Source organism: Petaurus breviceps, unplaced genomic scaffold, assembly GCF_028583685.1.
Source record: "Petaurus breviceps papuanus isolate PSGF00001 unplaced genomic scaffold, PetGlider_PUasm1.0 98, whole genome shotgun sequence".
Classification (NCBI taxonomy): domain Eukaryota; kingdom Metazoa; phylum Chordata; class Mammalia; order Diprotodontia; family Petauridae; genus Petaurus; species Petaurus breviceps.
In genome coordinates, this window is record NW_027187460.1 from 61,855,922 (window position 1) to 61,879,238 (window position 23,317).

At 40.0% G+C, this 23,317-nt stretch overlaps 1 protein-coding gene across 2 annotated transcripts in view; it reads left to right on the forward strand.

Annotated features, from left to right (window-relative positions):
- The first annotated feature begins 16,587 nt into the window (after positions 1–16,587).
- Positions 16,588–23,317, forward strand: part of PABPC1 (poly(A) binding protein cytoplasmic 1) — a 114,968-nt gene continuing 108,238 nt past the window's right edge. For both annotated transcript variants that reach the window (XM_069081022.1, XM_069081021.1), the window contains exons 1-4: positions 16,588–17,315; positions 19,946–20,139; positions 20,285–20,400; positions 22,596–22,735. In XM_069081022.1, coding sequence (XP_068937123.1) covers positions 17,123–17,315; positions 19,946–20,139; positions 20,285–20,400; positions 22,596–22,735 — 643 coding nt within the window. In that variant the 5' untranslated portion in view covers positions 16,588–17,122. The remainder of the gene's footprint in view (positions 17,316–19,945; positions 20,140–20,284; positions 20,401–22,595; positions 22,736–23,317) is intronic.

Below are 23,317 nucleotides of genomic sequence, written 5' to 3' on the forward strand. Positions count from 1 at the left end.
TGTGTGTGTGTGTGTGTGTGTGTGTGTGTGTGTGTGTGTGTGTGTGTTAAGTGTTTGAGGCCTAATCCCAACTCAGGTCCTCCTGACTCCAGGGCTGGCATTCTACTCACTGCGCCACCTAGCCGCCCCTGACTGCTAATAGTTTGTATTCCATCATTTGAAAATTGTTGACTTATTTATCCCTGGAACACTAAGGGAAAAAATAGTCATAAGCATTTGGTCTAGGGAAAGTTTGAAACATCTTGGTATATGGTATGAGTTGTTGACCTGAATGCAATTTCTGCCAAATTGCTTTCCAATTTCCCTAAGTGTTTTAATTGAATAGTAAATATTCTAGTAGTTGGGGTGTTTGGGTTTATTGAATAGTATGCTATTTGTATGCTTCTGTGTGTTTATATGTAATTTGTTTACTGATTGGTTTTTCTGGTTTTTTACCAGCACCAAATAATTTAGAGGAAACTACCCTGTAGTATATTTCAAAAATGCCAACATCACCATAAAACATCATAAGAAGCCTCACACTGACTAGTGCATTGGCATTTCATTGTTGGCAAGATTTGGGCTAAAATCATCCTTCTGGTGTGGTTAGTATGCAATATAGTCAATCAATTAAATTCAATGGCATAATACATGGTACAAAGAATATGATCTTTACATAAGAAGAGATAAAGTGAAAATTTGTTTAAGCTCTGGCAGCAACATCAAAACCAGTATTCACTGACCCTAAAAACATTTGGTGTCATCAGTAGGTTTGAGTTTTTGATGGTTATTTAGCCAGTGGACTTGCCACTTAACAGTCATTAATGACCCTAGTGAAAAATGTTATGGTGATTCAATGCAGAGTGTCCCTTTTCATACAGGATGCCAAAGATGATAAAAGTGCCATTTGATCCATTCCTGTGCAGAAAACTGTATTTCATAATCAGTCTAATTTTATTATAATTGATTTTATGCAATCACGATAAAGTATGAAACAAAAGCCATAAAACTGGCATTATGATATATTTCTGGTTACGAAAGAATCTGTTTAATTTCAACAGAAATATTCAAAAGTATATCTTGTGCAAGAAATATAGCCGGGGGCAGCTAGGTGGTGCAGTGAGTAGAGCCCACCCTGGAGTCAGGAGCACCTGAGTTCAAATCCAGCCTCAGACACTTAACACAAAAAAAAAGTAGCCATGTGACCTCGGGCAAGTTATTTAACCCCAATTTCCCTCCAAAAAGCCAAAAAAGCAAAACAAAACAAAAATACAGCTGGCTCTTCTCCATGAATAGTGCCAGAACAGTATAGTGCAATAGAAAGAGAACTGAACTTGAAGTCAGAAGACTTGGCTTATAGTCGTGGCCATATGAAATTATAATGATACTCTGGAAGTTTAACTATGATGTGTCTAGGTGTGATAAATCTTGGGTTCTTCCTGATGAGGGGGTTAGAATTGTGTGGATTTTTTGATTTGGGATTTCACCAGATGGTTTTTTGTTTGTTTTTCTGGGGGTTTTTTCTAAAGCCAAAAATTTTTCTTTTTTATTTTCCTGGCATAAAGTGTTCAGGTTCTTGTTTTTGTAAGTTTTCTGAGGTATTAGTAATCCTGAGATTGCTTCATTGTCATCTATTCCCTGGGCTCTCTTGTGGATAATTTGGTGATTTTTAAAAAAGTTTTCACTCTTTTTTTTAAAAGTTTTTTTTTTAAGTTTTCACCTACATTGCACTATATATAATCCCATTGCCTGATGAATAAGTCTTCTCTTAGTTGCTTCTTAGGATTTTCTTTTGTTTAGGTTTTCTATATTATTCTTCACATTGACTGGGGTAACTAGGTGGCACAGTGGATAAAGTGTTGGACTTGGAGTCAGATAGACCTGAATTCAAATCCAGCCTGAGATGCTTACTAGCTATGTAACCCTGGGCCACCTAACCTCTGTTTGTTTGCCTCAGTTTCCTTGTCTGTAAAATGGAGAAAATAATAGCTTTTACCTTCCAAGTTGTGAGGATCAAATGAGATAATATTTGTAAACAGTTAGCACAGTGCCTGGCATATAGTAGGCACTATGTACATTTTAGCTATTAATTAATATTATTATTCATTACTTCCTTCAGATAGCTCTTTTCAAACATCTTTTAATTCTATCTTTATTTCCTTTTTTTTTTTTTAAACTTTCTTCATACTCTTCTTTCATTTGGTCTTGTGGTTTTCTTACCAGTGCCAATTAATTTATTTGAATGTGTCCTTATCCACTTGAGACATCTTTGGGGGTATCACACATGTTTTTTTTCCCCATCTTCATTGCTTCTAGTACTTTAGCCAACAACCACTATATAAGTTTTTTTTTTACTATACTGTTTACCGTATTGTCACTCTACTCTGTTCATAGTATCACAAGTTCATAGATTTAGACATAGAAAGAACTTTAAAAGGTCATGAAGTCCAATTTTCATATTTTACAGAGGAGAAAACTGAGGCCCAGCGAGGTTGGTGACCTGCCTGGTCAGAGTAACACAGCAAGTAACTATCTTTGAGGAATTCAAACCAGTCTTCTTTACTCTGGAACGGTATCCACTGCATTATGCATGCTTCCTTTGATAATTTCAAATGTTAGTTTACTTTTATTTTTCTTCTGTATGCCCTTATTAGCTATTTTTCTCTTCTTTCTCTTTGGTATTTTTCTTTGTTGCTTTTTGTGCAGTATGTGAAGAGCCTGGCTTGTTTCAATTTCAACACTGTATCTTGGATCAGTCTCTTTTACCCATATGACCTTCAGCAAATGATTTTACCTCTCTGGGCCTCAGTTGTCCCCTCAGTAAAATGGAGGAAATAAAACCAGCTCTGCCTAACTCACAGTGTTGTTGTCAGACTCAAATGAGATGATGTATATGAAAATACTATATATTCAGTGTATTATTTCAATTAGACTTCTGTATTCTGAAGAAGCAATATAAATTCATGTTGATGAAGCACATTCAAAGAGAAAAAAAATCATTTAATGCTTATTTATTATGTGTGCCAGGCACTGTGCTAAGTACTGGGTATACAAAGTAAAACAAAAACAGTCCTTGACCTCAAGAAACTTATATTCTTATGGGAAATATGAGTGTATATAAATAGATATTTACAGTGTCGATGGAAAATAATATACAAGGAGAATACACTGGCAGCTAGGAGTACCTAGGAAGGGCTTTCCATAGACCATATCATTTGAGCTAAGTCTTAAAGGAAGTCAAGGTTTCTGAGAGGCAGAAATAGAAAAGGAGACTATTCCAGGCATGAAGGACAAAGGCCAAAGCAAAGACTTGGAGAGGGAAGATGGAGCATCATGTGTAGAAATAGCAAATAAGGCCAATATGACTGGATCATTAAATGGTGCAGGGGTATAAGAATGGAAAGGTAAGAAAGGGCCAGGTAGTGAATGGCTTTGGTTGGTTGTTGTCCTTCATTCTTTTTTCTTTGGAAGGCAATTGGGGTTAAGTGACTTGCTCAAAGTCACATGGCTAGTAAGTGTGTCAAGTGTCTGAGGTCAGATTTGAGTTCAGGCCCTCCTGACTCCAGATCCAGTGCTCTATTCACTGTGCTGTCCCTGTCATTCATTCTTGAAGAGGACAAAAATGACATCACTATGTTAGAGTCAAGTTGCAGTGTGTCAGACTGTGGCTGATCAGACCAATATGACCCTGCAATGCTCTACCATAGGTCGGGCACAAATAAGCCATGTGAACATTTGGGGTGGCTTCTCTAAATTTGTACATCTCAAATTTCTTTTGAGCTACTTCAATTCTTCTTTGCTTATAGAGCACAGTAGTTTCTCTGAGGGCATTCCATGCTAAATGGTCCTGTATCAGTGTCTCCCATGTCATGCAATTATTCCAAAGTTCTTAAGAGAGACCTTAGAGTGTCCTTGTATTGTTTTTTTTCTGACTATCATGTAAGCACTTACCTTGTATGAGTTCTCCATAAGATAGTCTTTTAGGCAAGCATCCGTTTGACATTTGAACAACATGACCAACCCATTGGAGTTCAAGAAAGGACCTCTGTGTCTGGTACTTTATCCTGCCAGACAGTCTTCAGAATCATAAGACAATTCAAATGGAAGCAATTCAGTTTCCTGGCATGGCGCTGGTAGACTATTCAGGTTTCACAGGCATACAACAAAGAGGTTGGCACAACTGCTCTGTAAACCTTCAGTTTGGTAGTAAGTCTAACACCTCTTCTCTCCTACACTTTCCTTCAGAGTCTCCCAAATACTGAGGTAGCTCTGGTAATGTGTGCATCAGCCTCATTATCAATGTGTACATCCCTGGAAAGTATACTGCCAAGGTAAGTGGGCTTATCCATAGTATTCAAAACTTCATTTACTGTAACTGATGGTTCCACATATGGGTGGTGTGGTACTGGGTGATGGAGCACTTGTGTTTTCTTGGTGTTAATTGTTAAGCCAAAATTAACAGAAGCAGTAGAGAATCAATCCACACATTGTTGTATCTCAGTTTCGGAGGCTGCATTGAGTACACAATCATCTGCAAAAAAAAAAAAATCATGTACCAATACTCTCTCCACATTGATCTTAGCTTATATAGCCTTTTCAAGTTAAATAATTTACCATCAGTATGGTAGCTGAGTTCGATGCTATGTTAGTCCTCATTGAAGGCATTTGACAACATGGCTGAAAACACTATGCTAAAAAACATGGGAGCAAGCACACAGCTTGTTTCACTCCATTGGTGACTGGGAAAGCACAATTGCATTGTCCATTATCCAGAACCTAGGCAAGTATACTATCATGAAATTGACATACGATACTGATGAACTTCTATGGTCAGTCATGACTGACAGTATCAAAGATACTGATCTACAGATCAAAGGTCAGATCTACAAATGTTTTGTACAGACTTCTGTTCTGCTCCTGGCATTTCTCCTGGAGTTGTCAGGCAGCAAACACCATATTAACCACACCTGGGCCCTTTCTGAAGCCACACTGCTCTTAGGTAGATAATATTGTACTTTGCCCGTTATAAGTCCTAAGAATTGCATTTCATAAGCAAGTAAATTATCAGAAAATTACGGAAATTACTCAGAAAGAAAAAGCTATTAAAAGGTATACGAATTCAGATACTGACTCTATAGAAGGGACAGCAATCCTTAACATATATTTTATTAATCAGTCTGCTCCAGATGCTAGGAAGAAACTACAGAAATTGGCAATGGGAACCCAAACACTTTAGGCCCAAATACCGGAGATTGCCTTTGGGATCTTTAACAACAGAGACCTGGTTGCAGCTGAGGAGAAAGAAGGGAACAAACCAGAGACAGAGAACATACTCAATTCTTGGCTGCTGCCATGACCAGGAAAAACCCCTCCAGGCCACCCCCTTGGAGGAAGCCCAGTCACTTGGACAGTGGGGAAAACTGGTTTTGATGTCACAAGCAGGGTCACTGGTCCAAGGAGTTCCCCTCCAAGGTGCCCCCTTGGAGGAAGCCCAACAACTTGGGCAGTGGGCAATTCTGCTTTCTGGACAACAAGGAGAGTCACTGGTCCAAGGAGTGCCCCTCCAGGGCACCCCCCCCCCCCCCCCCCCCGAGGGAGCCCCAGGAACCAAGGCCTCTAGAACCATCCTTATCTGATCCAGGAGGACATTGGAGGAAGGATTGTCCCCGAGGCTGGAAAAGTGGTAGTGCCACCTCCTAGTACCCTGTCCTCCAGTCTTCTCAAGACTTGGAGTGACAGGTAAGCCTGCAGCTTGGCAGTGCTCCCACTTTCTCCATCTCTCTTGCTGAACTCTGGGCAAGCATTGAGGCTGAAGGTAAGGATACCCATTTTATTACTGCTAAGTTTTCTCTTCTAATTGGTTCTACCCTCCCCTTGACCAGTCAGGTCAGGGGCATGGAAGGGGAAACTAAGGAATGTCTCCAGACGTACCTAGTCCCCTGCCTACTTGAGGATCTGTTGTTTGAACACTCCTTCCTTATGCTCTCCTCTTATCCTGTCCCTTTGTTGGGAAGGGACCTGATGGTGAAATTGGGAACCCAATTTTCTCTAGTTAAGCCTCCCAGATCCCCCATGTTCCCTCAGAAGTGTGGGAGATAGTTGAGTGTTGAGTCAATTGTTTGGGATCAGGAAATTCCTGGGTTAGTTACTTCTGCTACCCCAACATTTGTTCAATTCCTAGATCCTAAAGTGTTCCCTCATAGTGGTCTATATCCAATTAAGCCCAAAGCCTGGGAGGAATTGCAACCATTAATTGCTACTCAAAGCCCTGACTCACTCTGTCCTAGAGTGGGGCCCAGAACAGCTGAAAGCTTTTGAGACTTTGAAAACTAAATTGACAACCACTCCAGCTTTACCCAATCTAGAAAAGCCTTTCACTCTCTATGATGATGAGAGGAGAGGACAGGTTTTGGGAGTTGTTGCCTGTTTTTAAAAACTATTAGATTCTGTGACTGCTATTTTTTTTCCATGTGCTATATGTCTATGGAGTAATTTGGAAAGGGAAGGGGATATCTTGACAGTATTTTGGCCTTGCCATAGTCGTCTTTAATTCCAATCAGGGAAATTGTCCTTTCTTTATACTTTTTTTTGGGGGTGCCTGTTTGGTCTTTGTTTACTTAACCGCCTTGCCAGGTTTGTCTCCTCCAGGGTTCAAGCCATCAACTTCCAAATGACCACTCAGGCTATATACCAACCTCTGACTGAATCCAAGTTCTCCAGCCCACTGAAGCTGTCATCAGCTACGATGACAGGATGGATAATTTTCTAGGGCAGACTTACTCTGTGTCAGATGATTCTGCCCTGCTTGTCCAATGCAAGGCTCAAGAGATACCTTGCTCCTTAAAAGTCTACCCATTATGGTGAATCTTTAATAAACTTTGCTTTTCTTTGGCTGAGAGAAGGCTTGAGAAGAATTCATCAGGCAGGACTTGGTGTGTTGATATTTTGAGGTCTCATGCACCCCTAACTCTATTCCTCAACATTTTATGGTTCCCTGACCTCTACAGAAAGCATTTCAAACCTAGGCATTCCCAATTCCAAATCCAATGCTCTATTCATTCTATCATGCCAGGATTGTTGCTGTTGTTCAGGCATTTTTCAGGCATGTCTGGTTTTTCATTTCCTTCTCCAGCTCAATTTACAGATAAGGAAACTGAGGCAAACAGGGTTAAGTAAGTTTTCCAGGGTCACACAGCTAGTAAGTGTCTGAGGCCAGATTTGAACTCAATATAACACATGAAATGATCATTTCCCAATTAACATAATGGGCCACACAGTATCTGGGAAACTTATTAAGACATAGACCTCTGAGCCATTTCCAAATTGAGCTACCAGCACTCTGCACCTTCTCTTTCTCCCATCAGAATTTGAACTCTACACCTGAACCCTCAGTCTTTATCTTAAGTAAAAACTTATCTCTTAAGTTTTTACCTTAAATTACATGGAACTGAGCTACCACACCACCTCCTGGTCATGTACAAACCACATAAACTGCCCTGTATGTATTTGTCCCTATCCCTCCTTTCCAATTCAAGCTCTCCTCTATGACTTGTTTTCCTTTATTAGAATATAAGTTTCCTGAGGGCAGGGACTGTCTTGCTTACTTGTGTTTGTATCCTCAACACTTACTACAATGATTGCTTATAGTAGATGCTTAATAAATCTTTTAAATTCAGTCAATCAGCTGACACCTGGTTTCAAGTCCTGACTCACACTAATTGTGTGACTATGAGCAAATCACTCAGCTTCTTCATCTATAAATTGAGGATAATACATACCTATTATAAAGGATTGTCCTGAGACAAACACACTCAGGATTGTTATGGTTAAAAGCATCTTGCAAACCTTAAAACATATAAATGTCAACTATTATTATTTTTGTATTAGTAGAGAGCACATCCCAGCAGGAATGGGATGCCAAAAAGGTAAAATGTTGAGAGCAAAATTAATGTTAAGGGTTCAGACCTACCTACTTAATCTAGGCCTTCCTGCGTTGGAAACTGCAATGGGGGCAGAGGTCTGCTGGTAAATGTTGACCAACTGGCTCTCTGTGGGGAAAAACTGTATATATGACACATTTTTAAGCTTAACATTTCAGTTTAACATTTTATTAATCTTTTCTCTGTCACTTCCTTAGGTCTAGACAATCAACAGAATAATAAATCAAGTCCTGATTTGCAGCATTTGCCGATTTCTAAATGTAAATATTCACCCTGAAAATTTAACAATTGGCTCTAGAGAGCTGACTCCAGCCTCCCCTTGAATGAGGAATTCAGCATAGCCAAAACAGCAAGAGATCACTTGACATCTAGGAATGGAGAAAAGAAGGAATTTAACATCCTCTCCAATCTGGCTCTCACTAACCTGTGGAGCCTTATTTCCTACTAATACTCTTCATGCATTTATTACATTCTAACCGAACTGGGCTACTAACTGTTCCTCAAACTCAATGATTCCTCTCTCATCAACATGTACCTAACCCTCATTCTTGCAAACATAAGGATGGTAGGAATATCTGTGGGTGTGGTGGTCCACTTGGGAAGTTATAGATTTTAGTGACCATTTGTTTTTAACTTAAAAAAAAAAAAAGAACACATAAGACTTTCTAGCCATGGAAGGAAGGGAGGGAGGGAGGGAGGAAGGAAGGAAGGATTTTTTAGATTCTTACCATGCTTAACTTTTCCATGTCCCATTCAACCACATACTAAGTCAGGGGAGTGCTAATCTACCTGGAGAGAGTCTTGATACCCAGAAGTTCCTCACATTGATGAAAAGAGTCCTAGGATAAATTTACAACCTATACTGGATGCAGGAACAAAACATATACAGAAAACAAAAGGGTTATGGTCTACGTTGAGTCTGACTCTAGAAACAGAATGAGAGCATAAGATTTTTGTCAATATGTCCGGCATGGAGCAAAATAGTGGGTACTCTGACTCTTAATAATATAAATTCTCTAGACAAGAAGTAGCCCTAGAAAAGGTCATTCACCCCATAGCCACGATTTTATAGAAATACAGAAAGACTAGAGATATTATTAGCTATTTTTAAAATTACCTTTGATCTACTTTGTATACATCTTGTGTGTCTCTTGTTATTTATGTATTGTCTCCCACAATAGAATGTAAACTCCTTGAGGGCAGAAACTGTGCCTTTCTTTGTACCCACTAAGTTTAGCATATTGTTAGAGACACAGAGCTAAATAAATGTTTGTTGATTGATTTATCGTTGATTGATATCCCTTAAACATCTCTAATCCTCCTTGTTCCAATTCTGTTCTCATTAAATTATCTTTTAATGTAATTTGGTCTGGAAGGTTGGACTATGTAAATCATTTCCAGAGAAAGTTAATCTTGCCAGATACATTCCCCTCCTTAAAAAAAAGGTTTAGGGGTGGCCAGGTGGCTCAGTAAGTAAGAGCACCGTCTCCAGTGTTGGGATGACCTGGGTCTCCAGTGTTGGGATGACCTGGGGATCGAATCTGGGCTCAGACACTTAGCACCACACCCAGAAATAACTGGCTGTGTAACCTTGAGCAAGTTACTTACCCCCAATTGCTTTTAAAAAAAAGTTTAGCCTTTAAAAAATAAACAAAACAGCTTTTTATGAACTTGGTTAATGTGACTTGTTTCCTCAGATTCTGATTTCTATTTAGTGAACTAATAAAACAAACTGAGCCTGATCTGTGGTTACTACAAGGTACAAACATTGTATGAGCCATTTATTCATTAATTAAATTTTTATTATTACATGCTTACTAGGTATACCACAATGTGTGGAAGATTGGGCTGTATGCAAAGACAAATAACAAATTGTTCCTGTCTCCAAGCTTACATTCTAGTACAGAAGATAAAACATACAGATTATTATTATTTTATTTTATTTAAGCAATTGGGGTCCACCTGGCCACCCCTAAGCAATTGGGGTTAACTTGCTCAAGGTTACACGGCCAGGTGTTTCTGGGTGGGTGCTAAGTGTCTGAGCCCGGGATTCGATCTCCAGGTCTTCTCAACACTGGAGCCGGTGCTCTTACTCACTGTGCTACCTGGCCGCCCCTATTATTTTTTTTTTAAGCAATTGGAGTTAAGTAACTTGCTCAAGGTTACACGGCCAGGTGTTTTTGGGTGGGTAATAACTATCTGAGCCCAGATTCAATCCACATGTCATCCCAACACTGGAGTTGGTGCTCCCACTCGCTGTGCCACCTGGCCACCCCTATACAGATTATTATTACTAACAATTTCTAAAGATTTCTGATTTCATCAGTGTAAACATTCCTTCCACAATGAATAACCAGAAATAGGACCTTAGTGGAGGGTTACAAGATAAATATAATACAAATTATAATATGATGATTACAAAGAGGAATGTAAAATTCTATGAAATCAAAAAAGTTGGAAAAAACCTCCATCTGGGTCTTTATGAATGAGGTAATATTTCCTTCATAAAAATATGGGGTAAGAACAGAGCCCAATGAAATGGTTTGATTTCATCAGTGGAAATAAACCTTCTACCAATTATCTCCTTTGGACCTTAGGAAATAGTTTCATGAACTGATAAGGTCATAGTTTTAGGGCTAAAAGGGATTTTAGAGACTAGCACAATCCCTCAGTTTACAGATACAGAAAATAAGGTGAAGTGATTTACTCATGGTCACACAAGTACACACATGGCAGAGACAGGTTTTTAAGAAGGGTCAGCCCACTGTACCACTGCCTGTTGTGGATGACAAAAATTAATTACCAGAGGCCTGATCTTCTATGCCTCTCCAAACTTAGAAAAGCTGGTCCTTAAATAACAGAACAGCTTTCCCAACATTACATAGCTTTAGAAGTCATTTTACAAGTGATTTGTCTAAGGTCACATGGGTCCTTAGATGACAGATTTACTATCTTAGCTTAAACAGTAGCAGGGAATAAATCTGAGTACAGATTTAAGGTCTGGATAAGGGGCCATTTCTACCTTCATATCACATCTATTTTATATGCTCCCTTTTCTCCTCTGCCTCTAGCCTGTTTCAGGCCCTCATCATCTCAGGACTGGAGAACAGCAATAGCTTACTGGTTGGTCTCCCTGGGGAAGTGAAGGGAATAAGTATTAATTAGGCACCTTCTATGTACCAGACACTGCTAAGTGCTCTACAAATATTATCTTATAGGGGTGGCTAGGTGGTGAATAGAGCACCAGCCCTGGAGTTAGGAGGACCTGAGTTCAAATGTGGCCTCAGACAGAACACTTACTGGCCATGTGACCTTGGGCAAGTCACTTAACCCCAACTGCCCTGCCTTCCCCCTTCCAAAAAGCAAAAAAAAAAATTAAGAATGCCAAATATTATCTCATTTGATCCTCATGACAACCTCGGGAGGTAAGTGCTATTACTATCCTCATTTTGCAGTTGAGGAAATTGAAATAAACATTTTTTTTTAAGTGACTTGCCCAGGATAACAGCTTGTAAGTGCCTGAGGCTAGATTTGAACTCTGGTCTTTCTGACTAGGGGCCCAATGCTCTATTCACTGCACCACTTAGCTGCCTCCTTGCTTTTGGTCTCTCCTCCACATAGCTATCAAATTGATTTTCCTAAAGCTCAAGGATGACCATGTCAAATACATACCGTTCCCCCACATATGTGCACAAACATGCAAATTTAATCAACTCCAATGATTCCCTATTGCCTCCAGAAACAAGTATAAACCATGTTTGGCATTTAAAGCCCTCCATAACTGGGTCCCTTCCTCCTTCCTGTACAGTCTTCTTACACCTTGCCCTTTCTACACCCTACCTGACATCCCAACTCAGTGATCCAGGGACACTGGCTTCTCTGCTTTTCCTCACTAGACATTCCATCTTTGACTCCATTCCTTATCACTGGATGTCCCCCATGCCTGGAATGTTCTCTTTCTATATTTCTGCCTTTTGGCTTCCTTCAATCCCAGATTAAGTCTCATTTTCAGCAAGAAGCCTTTCCCTAACCTCTTTCATTCTAAGGTTTCCCCTATTAATTTCTTTTCAATTTAGCCTGTATGTAGTTTGTTTGTATTAAGGATGTTTGCCTGCTGTTTTCTCCAATAGATTAGACAGTTCCTTGAGAGCAGGGACGATCTTTTGCCTTCCTTAGCGCAGTGCCTGGCACATAGTAGGAGTTTAATAAATGCTCCTGGCCTGACTGATCACTTAAACAACTGTTCTTAGAAAGTCATGTCCCAGTACTCCTCTATAGCTTCACTGCCCTCCAGGTAATTTTCCAAATCAAAATACCCTCCCTGTCCACCTACATTGTTTCCCACTATTAGGATGTAGGCTCCTTATGGACAGAAACTTTTCGTGTTTGTATTCTTATCATGTAACAGTCTAACTAGTGCTTATTCTTCATTGAATCAACCAACTGATTCATTGATATTTGGCATCTAGTGAGTACTTAATAAATACTTATTCATCCATTCATCAATCATTAGGAAGGGAGCTTGGTGCAATGGAAAGACAGTTGGATTTAGAGTTAGAGAACCAGGGTTTCCAAGTCCCAGTTTCCTCATTTGTAAAATGAGGGGGTTGATATAAATCCTTCTAAGGTCCTTTCTAGATTTATATTTTTGATCTGATGAAGCTACTCATAAGAATGAATGTCCTTCAGGCTATCAAATGCAAAAAAAATACAGTAAATTTTCTGAATGCCTACGAGTTTGGTCCCTAAAATCTTCAAGGTAACTGTGAGGATCAAAAGAGAAAATGTATGCAAATCCTAAAGGATCCTACATCACTTATTATTATTATTGTTAACATCTACATATAGAGTACATAATTTTATTATTAGAAGGAATAACTTTAAAGTATCCCCCTCCAATGGATCAGCTCTCCTGAGATCTTGTCTTAGTCACAGATTAGACCTTTCACTGTTAGCTGAAGACATCATTAAAGTAGTCAACTACCATATCTTTTATATTACATAGAAACTTATGGAGTATTTTTGGTGTCTTCTAAATACCAGTGGCCTGAAAATTATCTATAAAAATCTAAGAAAGTTTAAATGATGAAAGTTCTCTAGAAAACTCTGCAGTCTATTCATTGAGTTGAAAACTGAATGGTAATGATGTCATTATACATTTTTAAGCACCCACAGGGTGATGCTGTATACACAGAGAAATTATTCTGTCCCACAGCTTGCAATCTAAAATTAGATAAACACAGCTAAACCAGATAAACATAGACAGCACTTTGATTTTTTAAAAGAGGGAAGTGAAAAGGAAAAGGAGGCCAAAAAAGAAGCTTATGGAAAAAGAAATAGAAAAATACAGAGAACGAAAAGAGGTGCAGACAAATAGTTGATTTACTTTCCTATATGCCAATCATCTTTAGCAGATTGTAAAAAAATAAGTGCTATTAGGGACTAACCCCACCATTTATAGCTGTCATTAAATTATTTCAGTAAGATTTCTAAAACATTCATTGTCAATAAATTAATAAGAATATTAACACTGAAGTTTTCCTCCAATGCTTCTTTGAAGAGTGGGGCAGATCTTGGTATCTTCAACATTATTTTAGAACTTAGTCCTACCAAGCTGGGAAAGGTTTCAAGAATGGAGAGATGACAGACTGTTACGTATGTCATCCAAGAACCAACCTAAGCTAAATTCAAAGGGGTTTGAACCAGCTTGGCCACAGGGTAATGAAATTTTTGGCCACAACAATTCTACGAAACAGTCTATAGTTCAGTCTAAAGTCTACTAAACTGGAGGATGATCCTTACTGATGAAATTACAATCCTGAAGTAGTCACAAAATAAAGTATTTTCTCTTTTAAGCTATGAATTATGGCACTTCAAATATTTTTATTTTAAAAAGAAATGTCATAACCCAATATAAATTATCTCACTGGATTATAATTAAAATTCTTTTTTGTCTTTGGTTTCTACTGGGTTTTTTTTTCCCTTTTGGATCAAAACAATAAACATTTGTGCAAACTTTTGTCCTATTTTTATGGTTAGGATGGAAATGCTGCATTTATTAATCTCAAAATTATAAAAGTGCTTTTAAAGGAACCTATAATAAACTATTTGAGGGCAGAGAATGGGTCTGGTTTGTTGTTTTTTCTTTCTTTTTTTGGTAGTTCCTCATGTCACCTCATATATTTTCTGCTCATCAGGCTTGAAAAAATATATTGATGATACTGATTTCTGTACACAAGTCCAATGATGACCACCCTACATGGGAAAGAACATAAGGCTGGAGAGTCCAAAGACCTGCGTCCCCTGTCTATTAGCCATTTAAGAGGGCGACTGTAGGCAAGTAATTTTGAATTACTGTCTCAAAAGATTGTTGTAAAGAAAGTGCTTTGTAAGTTGTAAAGTGCTTTAACAAATTCAATTTCATCATTTTATAAGTTACTGGTTCTTTCAAAATAGAAACATGTTATGCCCAATTTATTGTTTGCTTAATGAAATACACAAATCACTTGTCAATTTTATTTACTACTATAAACTCAACATTTACAAGAAATACCAAATAAACCAACAATCAAGCACAAGATCATAAGTTTAGCTCTGAAAAGGATGTCAGAGATCATCTAGCTGAACATCCTATTTATAAAGATTAGGAAACTGAGAAAGTTAAAGGTTACTTAAGTAAAAGACTAATTCGAGACCTGGTTTTCTCACTTCAAATCGATTGCTCTTTCAGCTGTTCACTTATAAAGCTCCTTTGCCTTTTAGCAATTAACCACCAATATTCAAATTATTATAACATTTTGTTCCCCCAAAGCTATTTTATTCCTACCTCAAAATGAAAGTGAACTGGCTGTTAAATTCCCATGAGAAACCCTGGACTAGCTTCTAAGTGGGTGATAACATGTAGTTTCAGGAAGCAAAAGGAACTCTTTTTCGTTTGTAGTTCAGGGGCTTATTAGTTTGTTTGTTTGTTTTGCATTATAAGGACACCTATCCTTGTAATAACGACGTCATTAATTAGCCTTCCAGTATTTCATCTTTAGCATTGCTAAAGGTAAAGCCTTAATGGAATTTATAGAATTTATTTTTAAAGTTTTACCATATGGTATTTCCGTTTTTCCTAGGTGACAGTTTTCAATAGCCTAAGTTGCTGGGGTTGGACAGAGAAAAAACGCCATTCACTTTTCGCATGTTCTAGGTCTTTAAAATACTCTGTGAGAAAAACGTGTCATATACCTTATTAGGAATAGAAAATCAAGAAGCCAGCACAGTGCCTTGCTCATACACAGAAGGCACTTACACGTGGGCTGAACGGAACTGAAAAAGCCTGCCAAGTGGCACAATAAGGCAACAGCTGATCCTCAGGACCTAGGGCAGAGAGGATTCAACTTCGGGTCCATAAACTTTTTTCTTAAATGTTTAAACTGTATGCCAATACAATTGACTTTCTATATTTTATTTTTTACAATTGACTTCCTATGTTTTATTTTTCTGCATTTAAAAACTATTCTGAGAAGGGGTCCAGAGTCTTCATACTGCCCTTCTAACCCCTTCCCCAAAAGTCACATTTTCCTGATGTGCAAAAATCTTTCCCCGATTAGAGCCTTCTGACTAAGAGCAGCAAGTTTCTGGTGGCTGTGTGGGAAATGAGGCTATCATCCCAGGCTTGAGATGAACAGGAAACAGGGGGTCCTGAACGTTCAGTTTATCGCCCAGGACGTGACCTTTAACGAGCTCGGGATGGGCACGTGCTGGCTGTCACGCGCTCCCCCCCCCCCCATCCCGAGCCCCCAAGGAAAGGGGATCCCCATCGGGGCAGCAGGCGGGAGCGACCGTTTAACCCAAGACTAAAGTCCGGACGCGGGAGGTGGCGGTGGGGGTGGGGGTGCGGTGAGTCGGGATTCTCCGGACCCCAAAGGAGCGAACTCGAGCTCCGCAGGTCGCGACAGCTAGCCCACGCCCCGGGCGTTCCCAGTCTGCCCGCCTTGGGGAGGGCGGGAGATGTGGCCGTTGGACTACAGATCCCGGCCGGCGCTGCGCCGCGCCGCCTCCTGGGGTCGCCAGAGCGGGGGAAGCGCTGCAGGCTGGGACTCGTAGTCTGGCCGGCCTGGGGTAACCGGGAGCCGCTCGCTGCTCCGTCCCATGCATATTTCAGGGCTGGTGGTTGGTCTCTAGGCACCCTCTGCCTGGGGGTTGCGGATGGTGGGGTGCATCCGCGGGCAGAAAAGGGGGGAGGAGGAGGCTTAGAGTGGGGCGGGAGGCTACGGCACGTGGGGGGGTGGTTAGAGCGAGGGAACCAGGAAGCTCCCGCGCGCCGCCCACCGCCGCTGTGACGGGTTAACGCTTCCCCTAGAGGAGGGTGGGTTGAGGACCTCCTCTGCGAGGGAATCGCCCCTCCCCCAGCTTCGCGTTGACGCTCGCTCCGCCCCATCCTCTGACGCATGCGCGACGGCCCCACCCCTTGTCCTCTCCACCCCACCCCTCCCCACACCTACAGCCGCCGCTACTGCCTCTCCCTCTCCTTTCTGCTCTTTCCTCCTCCTCTTTTTTTTCTCTCCCCTCCTCCCCTTCGTCTTCCTCTTCGTCCTCCCCTCTTTCTGAACTGACGCTCGCGCCGGGCGCCGGCGTCAGACGCGCGGGGGCAGGGCGAGTACGACGCCGGGTATAAGTAGAGGGTGCGGGAGGCGGTGCGTCCCCTTCTCCCCGGCGGTTAGTGCTGTGAGTGCGGAGTGTGTGCTCCGGGCCCGGAACACACATTTATTATTAAAAAAATACAAAAAAATACAAAAAAATCTTTTAAAAAACCCACAAAAAAAATCATAAAAAATCCGCGTCTCCCCCGCCGGAGACTTTTATTTTTTTTCCTCTTTTATAAAATAACCCGGTGAAGCAGCCGAGACCGACCCGCCGCCCGCGGCCCCGCAGCAGCTCCGAGAGGGAACGAAGAGACAGGCCTTCCCCGCCGCCAGGACCACAGCCACCTCCCGAGCCAGCCCCTGAGCAAGCAGTACCGGTAGCCGGCGGCGGATCGTACCCGTTCCGTGGCCGTTGAGTAGTTTTCGATTCCGGTTGATTTTTGTCCCTTTGCTCTTGCCCTCTCTCCCCTCCCCCCCAGCCCCCCGGCTCCAGACTCCGGCCCCCCACACTCCCCTACCTCTTCCCACGGAAAGTTCGCGGCTTGTGGCCCTTCGGGCGGCGGCGCCGAGATGAACCCCAGCGCCCCCAGCTACCCTATGGCCTCGCTCTACGTGGGGGATCTGCACCCCGATGTGACCGAGGCGATGCTCTACGAGAAGTTCAGCCCGGCCGGGCCCATCCTCTCCATCCGGGTCTGCAGGGACATGATCACCCGCCGCTCCCTGGGCTACGCCTATGTCAACTTCCAGCAGCCGGCGGACGGTGAGAGCCGGGGCCAAGAGGGAAGGGGTCGGGGGCGGAGAGGCCACGAGGGAGCGGGCTGAGTACCAGATGGGGGTGGGTCCGAGGGGGACACTTTGGGAGGGAAACTCTTTAGGGCTGGGAGAAGAACCGGGGGGCGGGCTAAGGTTTGGGGTCCAAGTTGGGTAAAAAGATGTGCCGGCTGGGCTGTCCCTGGAGCCATGTTCACACACGCGGCACCCACACGCCCCCCGCCCCGAGCACTTCCTCCTTTGCGACCATTTTCTCGGCCGCAAAGCCACTTCCAAACTTTGATGACGCGTAGGTTTGGGGGTTGGGATCCTCTATTTCCCAAGCCCTCCCTCTCTAAGGCGTGGGATTTGCTGGTTTGGGGCGTTGGGCGCCGGCCCATTCCGCGGCTGCCAGTGATAGGACTCGTAAGGTATACGGGGGTCTCAAGCTTTGGGGGAGCTGGGGAAGATAGACCTTGCCAAAGAAATCAGGTGCCCCCGAATACCACGTGTTGAACTCTGCAACCCTTAGGCCCGAGGCCTGTGTCTGCTGAAATCCTCCAGGGGAAGAGCTCAGGGCCTTGAAATAAAGTTAGATATTTGTCCAAATATAAAGTCCATTGGAAAGTGTTTGGGTGAGGGGCAGTTTTTAGGGGTGGGGCAGCTGAGGAAAGAGACTGCCTCTGGGTGGCACCCCTTCCTCCTACTCCCCCTCCCCCATTTGGCCCCTGTAGAGGAGCTGGCGATCATTGTAAATGCCAAAGTTCAAAATGGCATTCTTAAAATTCGAACTTCAATCTGATTGGCTTCAAACTGTTGAGAAATTTGCTCTGTATTTTCTTTGCTTTCTGTTTAACCTGATGGTATGACTGAGGTTTCTTCTACGTTACAAAGTTTCATCATTGGTTAATACCATTATCAGAGTATTGTAGAATTTTATTTTTATATGAAATCATTACTAAACTGGATACTCATCTAGAATCGATTGTGAAACATGTATCAATAGTCAGAATTCATGATTTCTAGAATGAAACGTTAATATTATGAATTCAACTCAAATTTGTCACTTAAGGTGACAGAAATGACCTGGTATTTGAAGCACCTATTACAAAATTAGCTTAATTTTATTTAATGGAACATTTACAGCTTTTGTATGTTGTAAAGGAGAATTTATAATCACTCTGAAACGTGAAAGCTTTAAACTTTTGTTTTCTAGATCTACAAATTCCTTTGAAAGGAGAATTTTAGTTGTCGACTAACATTTTTAGTTGTAAAAAGAATGCTTCTGTCAAATTGATTAGAATAATTTTTCTAAAATTTTCATTAGAGCCTGTTCTTCCCTTTTGTGCTATTCAAACAAATTGTAAATCATACCTTAGTGGTTTTCCCCAGAATATTTATTTACCTGACTTGTTATTTAAATTACTTTAGTTTTGACAGCAAATTGATGGAATTACAGTACAGTAGTTTGGCCATCACTAATAACAAGAAAGTGGCAAATTCGAGGTGATTCTTTGCCTCATACATAGACCTAGAGCTGAGAGAAACTTTTTAAAAGAAAAATAAAAATTACTTTGCTTGGAAAAGTAGAGCTGTATGTTGCCATGGATACAGGGTTCTGTTTACATTACTGGTCCTTTCTAGTAGTTAAAGAGCAGTACAGCAACCAATCAACAGAAAGCATTTCTTCTTAGGAATTATAATTCTATAATTTGTAGGTTTTGGGGTCAATTTTAAGCAGATATCATTCAGAGCAGGCTTTTTTGCTTACAATACTACCTGATAGGATGGGCTTATGCACTAATCTTTGAAAGTAACCAGCTAGCTTCAAATAAATAGGAAGGGGTGACTCATTCAAAAGAAGTTCAAGCCAAGTCAGCTAAAACTAGGAGAAACTGAGTACGTGTGGTCAGTTGATAATAGGCTGGCTAGCTGATTCCAAAATGTTGGAACTGGAATTTTCATTTTGTAGAAAAGTGCCTGGGGCATCATGAAAGCGGTTGTGTTGTTATTTAAATTGTCAGGGAAGGTACTACTTAAGGAAATGGTTGTCCTTTGACCCAAAGGCTAGATTTTTCTAACCTTTAAGGTGCCCTATAGATTAGAGCCAATCATTGCTAAGTCAAACCTCTGACTGCAACCAAAACTTTTAAGATATGAAATTGATTGATTTTTGTGGTGCTCATCTTTTCTATCTTGTAAGGATTTGGGCCAAGTCATAATTAGTACAAAGTATACCATAAAAGAGTCATATTACATTGAGGGAAGGAAATAATGGAATGTAATAATTACCATAAATTAGCTTGATTGTCTGAATATTTGGAAAAATTCGGGGAAATAGTAGCTGTTAGGTAAAAGAAGAATGTACCTTGGGTGATTAAGGAAACTGTCAGTAATTTTAAAATTCTGTGTATCACCTTTTTGTTCCTGGGTTGTGGTTTCTGATTTGTTTATTATGCTTTGAACAGATTAACAGTATCGGCAGCTTCTTCCTTGCCTGATATTCACAAAGGTTCTATGGAAGGATCCTTAATCTGAGATCATAATTAAGGTGTTATAGGCATTTTTCCCCTCAGAATACACAGCCTTGAAAGTACTTTAGAACATGTAGGTAATCTGATTATTTTCTTTCTCCCACAGCTGAACGGGCTTTAGATACAATGAACTTTGATGTCATTAAGGGCAAGCCAGTGCGTATCATGTGGTCTCAACGTGATCCATCACTACGTAAAAGTGGTGTGGGCAATATATTCATCAAAAATTTGGATAAATCCATTGATAATAAAGCATTGTATGATACATTTTCTGCTTTTGGAAACATCCTTTCTTGTAAGGTAAGTTAAAATTCCAGTTAATGAATATATAAGTTTGTAGTGTTTAGTCATGCTTGGATGAGGCAAATTGAAAGAGATCAGAATATAATACTTAGAAACTACCGAAGAGAGTAAGAACTTCAGTAACAAATGATAACTTTTTTAGGTGGTATGTGATGAAAATGGGTCAAAGGGCTATGGATTTGTACACTTTGAGACCCAAGAAGCTGCTGAAAGAGCTATTGAAAAAATGAATGGAATGCTTCTTAATGATCGAAAAGTGTAAGTATATAGCCATCAAGAACTTACTGTGTGCAAGTTGTGATATGTGCTGGGGACACAAAGATAGCCAAAAAAGCTTCCTGTCACACTGAATTTACATTCTCCTGATAGAATATACTTTTATTTTAATAGTGCCTTTATTTAAAAGTACTCAAGTTAATGTGCATATAACTTTAATATCATAAGTAACTACACTGGTAAATAGCAATGGAAAAAATAATATGAACAGCCAAGAAAAATCGTGGGAAGGAAGTGTTTTAAAATAAAATGTAAAACAAAGGAAGTGTGTATATAACCAGAATATTTTAAAATTTGAAAGTTTGTTATAAGGTGGTAATTGGGGCAACTAGATGGCACAGTGAATAGAGCACCAGCCCTGGAGTCAGGAGGACTTGAGTTCAAATTTGTCTCAGACCCTTGACACACTTATTACCTGTGTGACCTTCAACAAGTCACTTAGCCTTGCCTTCCCCCCTCCTAAAAAAACAACAACCCATAAATATAAGATAGTAATTGCTGACAGTAGAAATAATTGACAAATTTTAACTGTTCCCCAATGATTTTTAAAAAGTACAGAGTAGATGAACTTCTGAAGCAAAAAAAACTGTTAAAAAATGATTGAAATGGAGAAAATTCCATCACAGATTTTTGCCTAAATAGGTTAATGAAGCCCTTGAAGTTGTAAAATCTTAAATGCCAAAAAACTCAGATTTTATTCTGGTGGGTTATGTCTAATGAGAAGGAACCTGGTTTTTGTAGCATTTTTCATATAACATGCCCTGAAGACAACCTCTGTCAAAAGACAAGTCATTATCTTGATACAAAAAGAAAACCAAAGCAGATTTTGTTTAGTGGCACTCCGGGTCTGCTTCAAAGTAACACTATAGGAAAGGTCTACTTGTTGAATAGATTTTGCCCATTGGAAACTCAGTTCCAGAATTAAGACTGCTTGTTCTCAGATGAAAATAAGAACAAAAACCAAATACCTTGAATATTATAACTATGATAGCAAAATAAATCTCATTGGACTAAGCATTTTTTATGCCTTTGGATAAATGAAGTAAAATCCAGGATTCTGCAACAAATGGCTAGAAATTGCCAGCTTGATTAATGCAGGGATCAAAAACAATAAAATTTCCAGGTATTTTTATTTGGGCTATTAGTGAAATAGCCAAAATTGATAGTGCCCACCATTCACTGATTTTTATTTTAAACCAATATAGAACCCTTTGGCCAATGGAGCCATGCTAATGGAAGGTCTAAGATGAGGTATATTGACATTAAGACAGCTAGATAGCACAGTGGATAGAACATTGGTCCTAGAGTAGGAAGACTTGAGTATAAATCTAGCTTCAGACATTTACTAGCTAATGTGACCCTGGGCAAGCCTCAGCCTTAACTGAGGAAATTAGGATATCAGCACCTACCTCCCAAGGTCGTTTATCAGCTGATATATTTGTAAAAGTGCTGGAACATAGTATGAACTATATAAATGCTTTTACCATGGTAAGAAAGGCAAAACAGTCAGTCTCTGTTCTCAAGTAACTCAGTCTAATGGACTACAGCTACTAAAAACCTAAGAAGTGATTTTGTTGTTCCTACTAGAAAATTATTCCATTATCCACATATTTACTATTGAGATAGCACTACTCTGCGATTCTTGGATTAATGTGGTGTTTCCCAAAATGTGTCTTCAGAGCATTTTGAGATTGAAAACCTGTAAAGGGAAAGATTGGACACAAAACAGAAAATCAAACCTATGTGTAGAAATGTCCACATGTAAATATTTTACTATTTTATAGGAAAATGTTACTTACAGAAACTGTAGGGAGTCCCTTCCCTCTAACCCCAAATCATGGTGGCTCTGCATTAATTTACATAATACTTTTTTATTTAGTAATTTCTGACTCTTTACAACCCCATTTGGACTTGGTAAGACTTCTGGAGTGGTTTCCATTTCCTTCTCTAATTCTACAGATGAGGAAACTTGAGGCCAACAGGGTAAAGTGACTTGCCCAGGGTCACATAGCTAGTATCTGCAGCTGGATTTGAAGCTTTATACATTGTTACCACCTACCTGCCTCTAGACTACAATAAAAAAAGAATGTGAATAACTGTTATAAATTCAATCCAGCTTCCTTCTGAACTAAAAAAACCCACAAAACTAATATTGGTTTTTACATTTCTACAATTAGCTTTGTTGGTCGATTTAAATCCCGTAAAGAAAGAGAAGCAGAACTTGGAGCTAGAGCAAAAGAGTTCACCAATGTTTACATAAAAAATTTTGGTGAAGACATGGATGATGAAAGACTGAAGGAGCTCTTTGGCAAGTTTGGTAATGTCTCTGTTAGATTTCTTTATATTTATAAAGTTTTAAGGTATATAATTTTAATTTTTATTAGTTTTTGCAAAAAAAATTACATGGTATATTACAATATAGCTCTTAAATTATAATTTATGCTATAAAAAGCTCTTAATTTTAGTCTTCTGAAAGATCCATGTAAATGGTTCTAATTAAGTAAAAGAAATCTGTTGATAGCAGCAATGAATGAATGATTGGAGCCAGTCTACTTACTGGGAAATACTCTAGTACTAGTTTAGAAGAATTACTGATAGTTTTATGGTAGCTTAAGAAATAATGGTATTTTAAAGTATTTTTAGATAGCATTAGTTTTAAACTTAGAAGTCATCGTGTTTACATATTTATTGTCCTTAATTTTCAATGGCAGTGCTATTGCTTTTAGGGTGCATTCTATGAATTTGCTCTAGGCATAGTAAATTTGTGGCCACATTTTGAGCAGCGGTGACACATCCATTAATGCTCTTGTTTACCGTGCTATCACATGACTTTATTTCTAGTCCTGAAAAGCACAGACCATCTTGACTTTTTTAACTTGTGAAAATGCAGTTTCTGTTG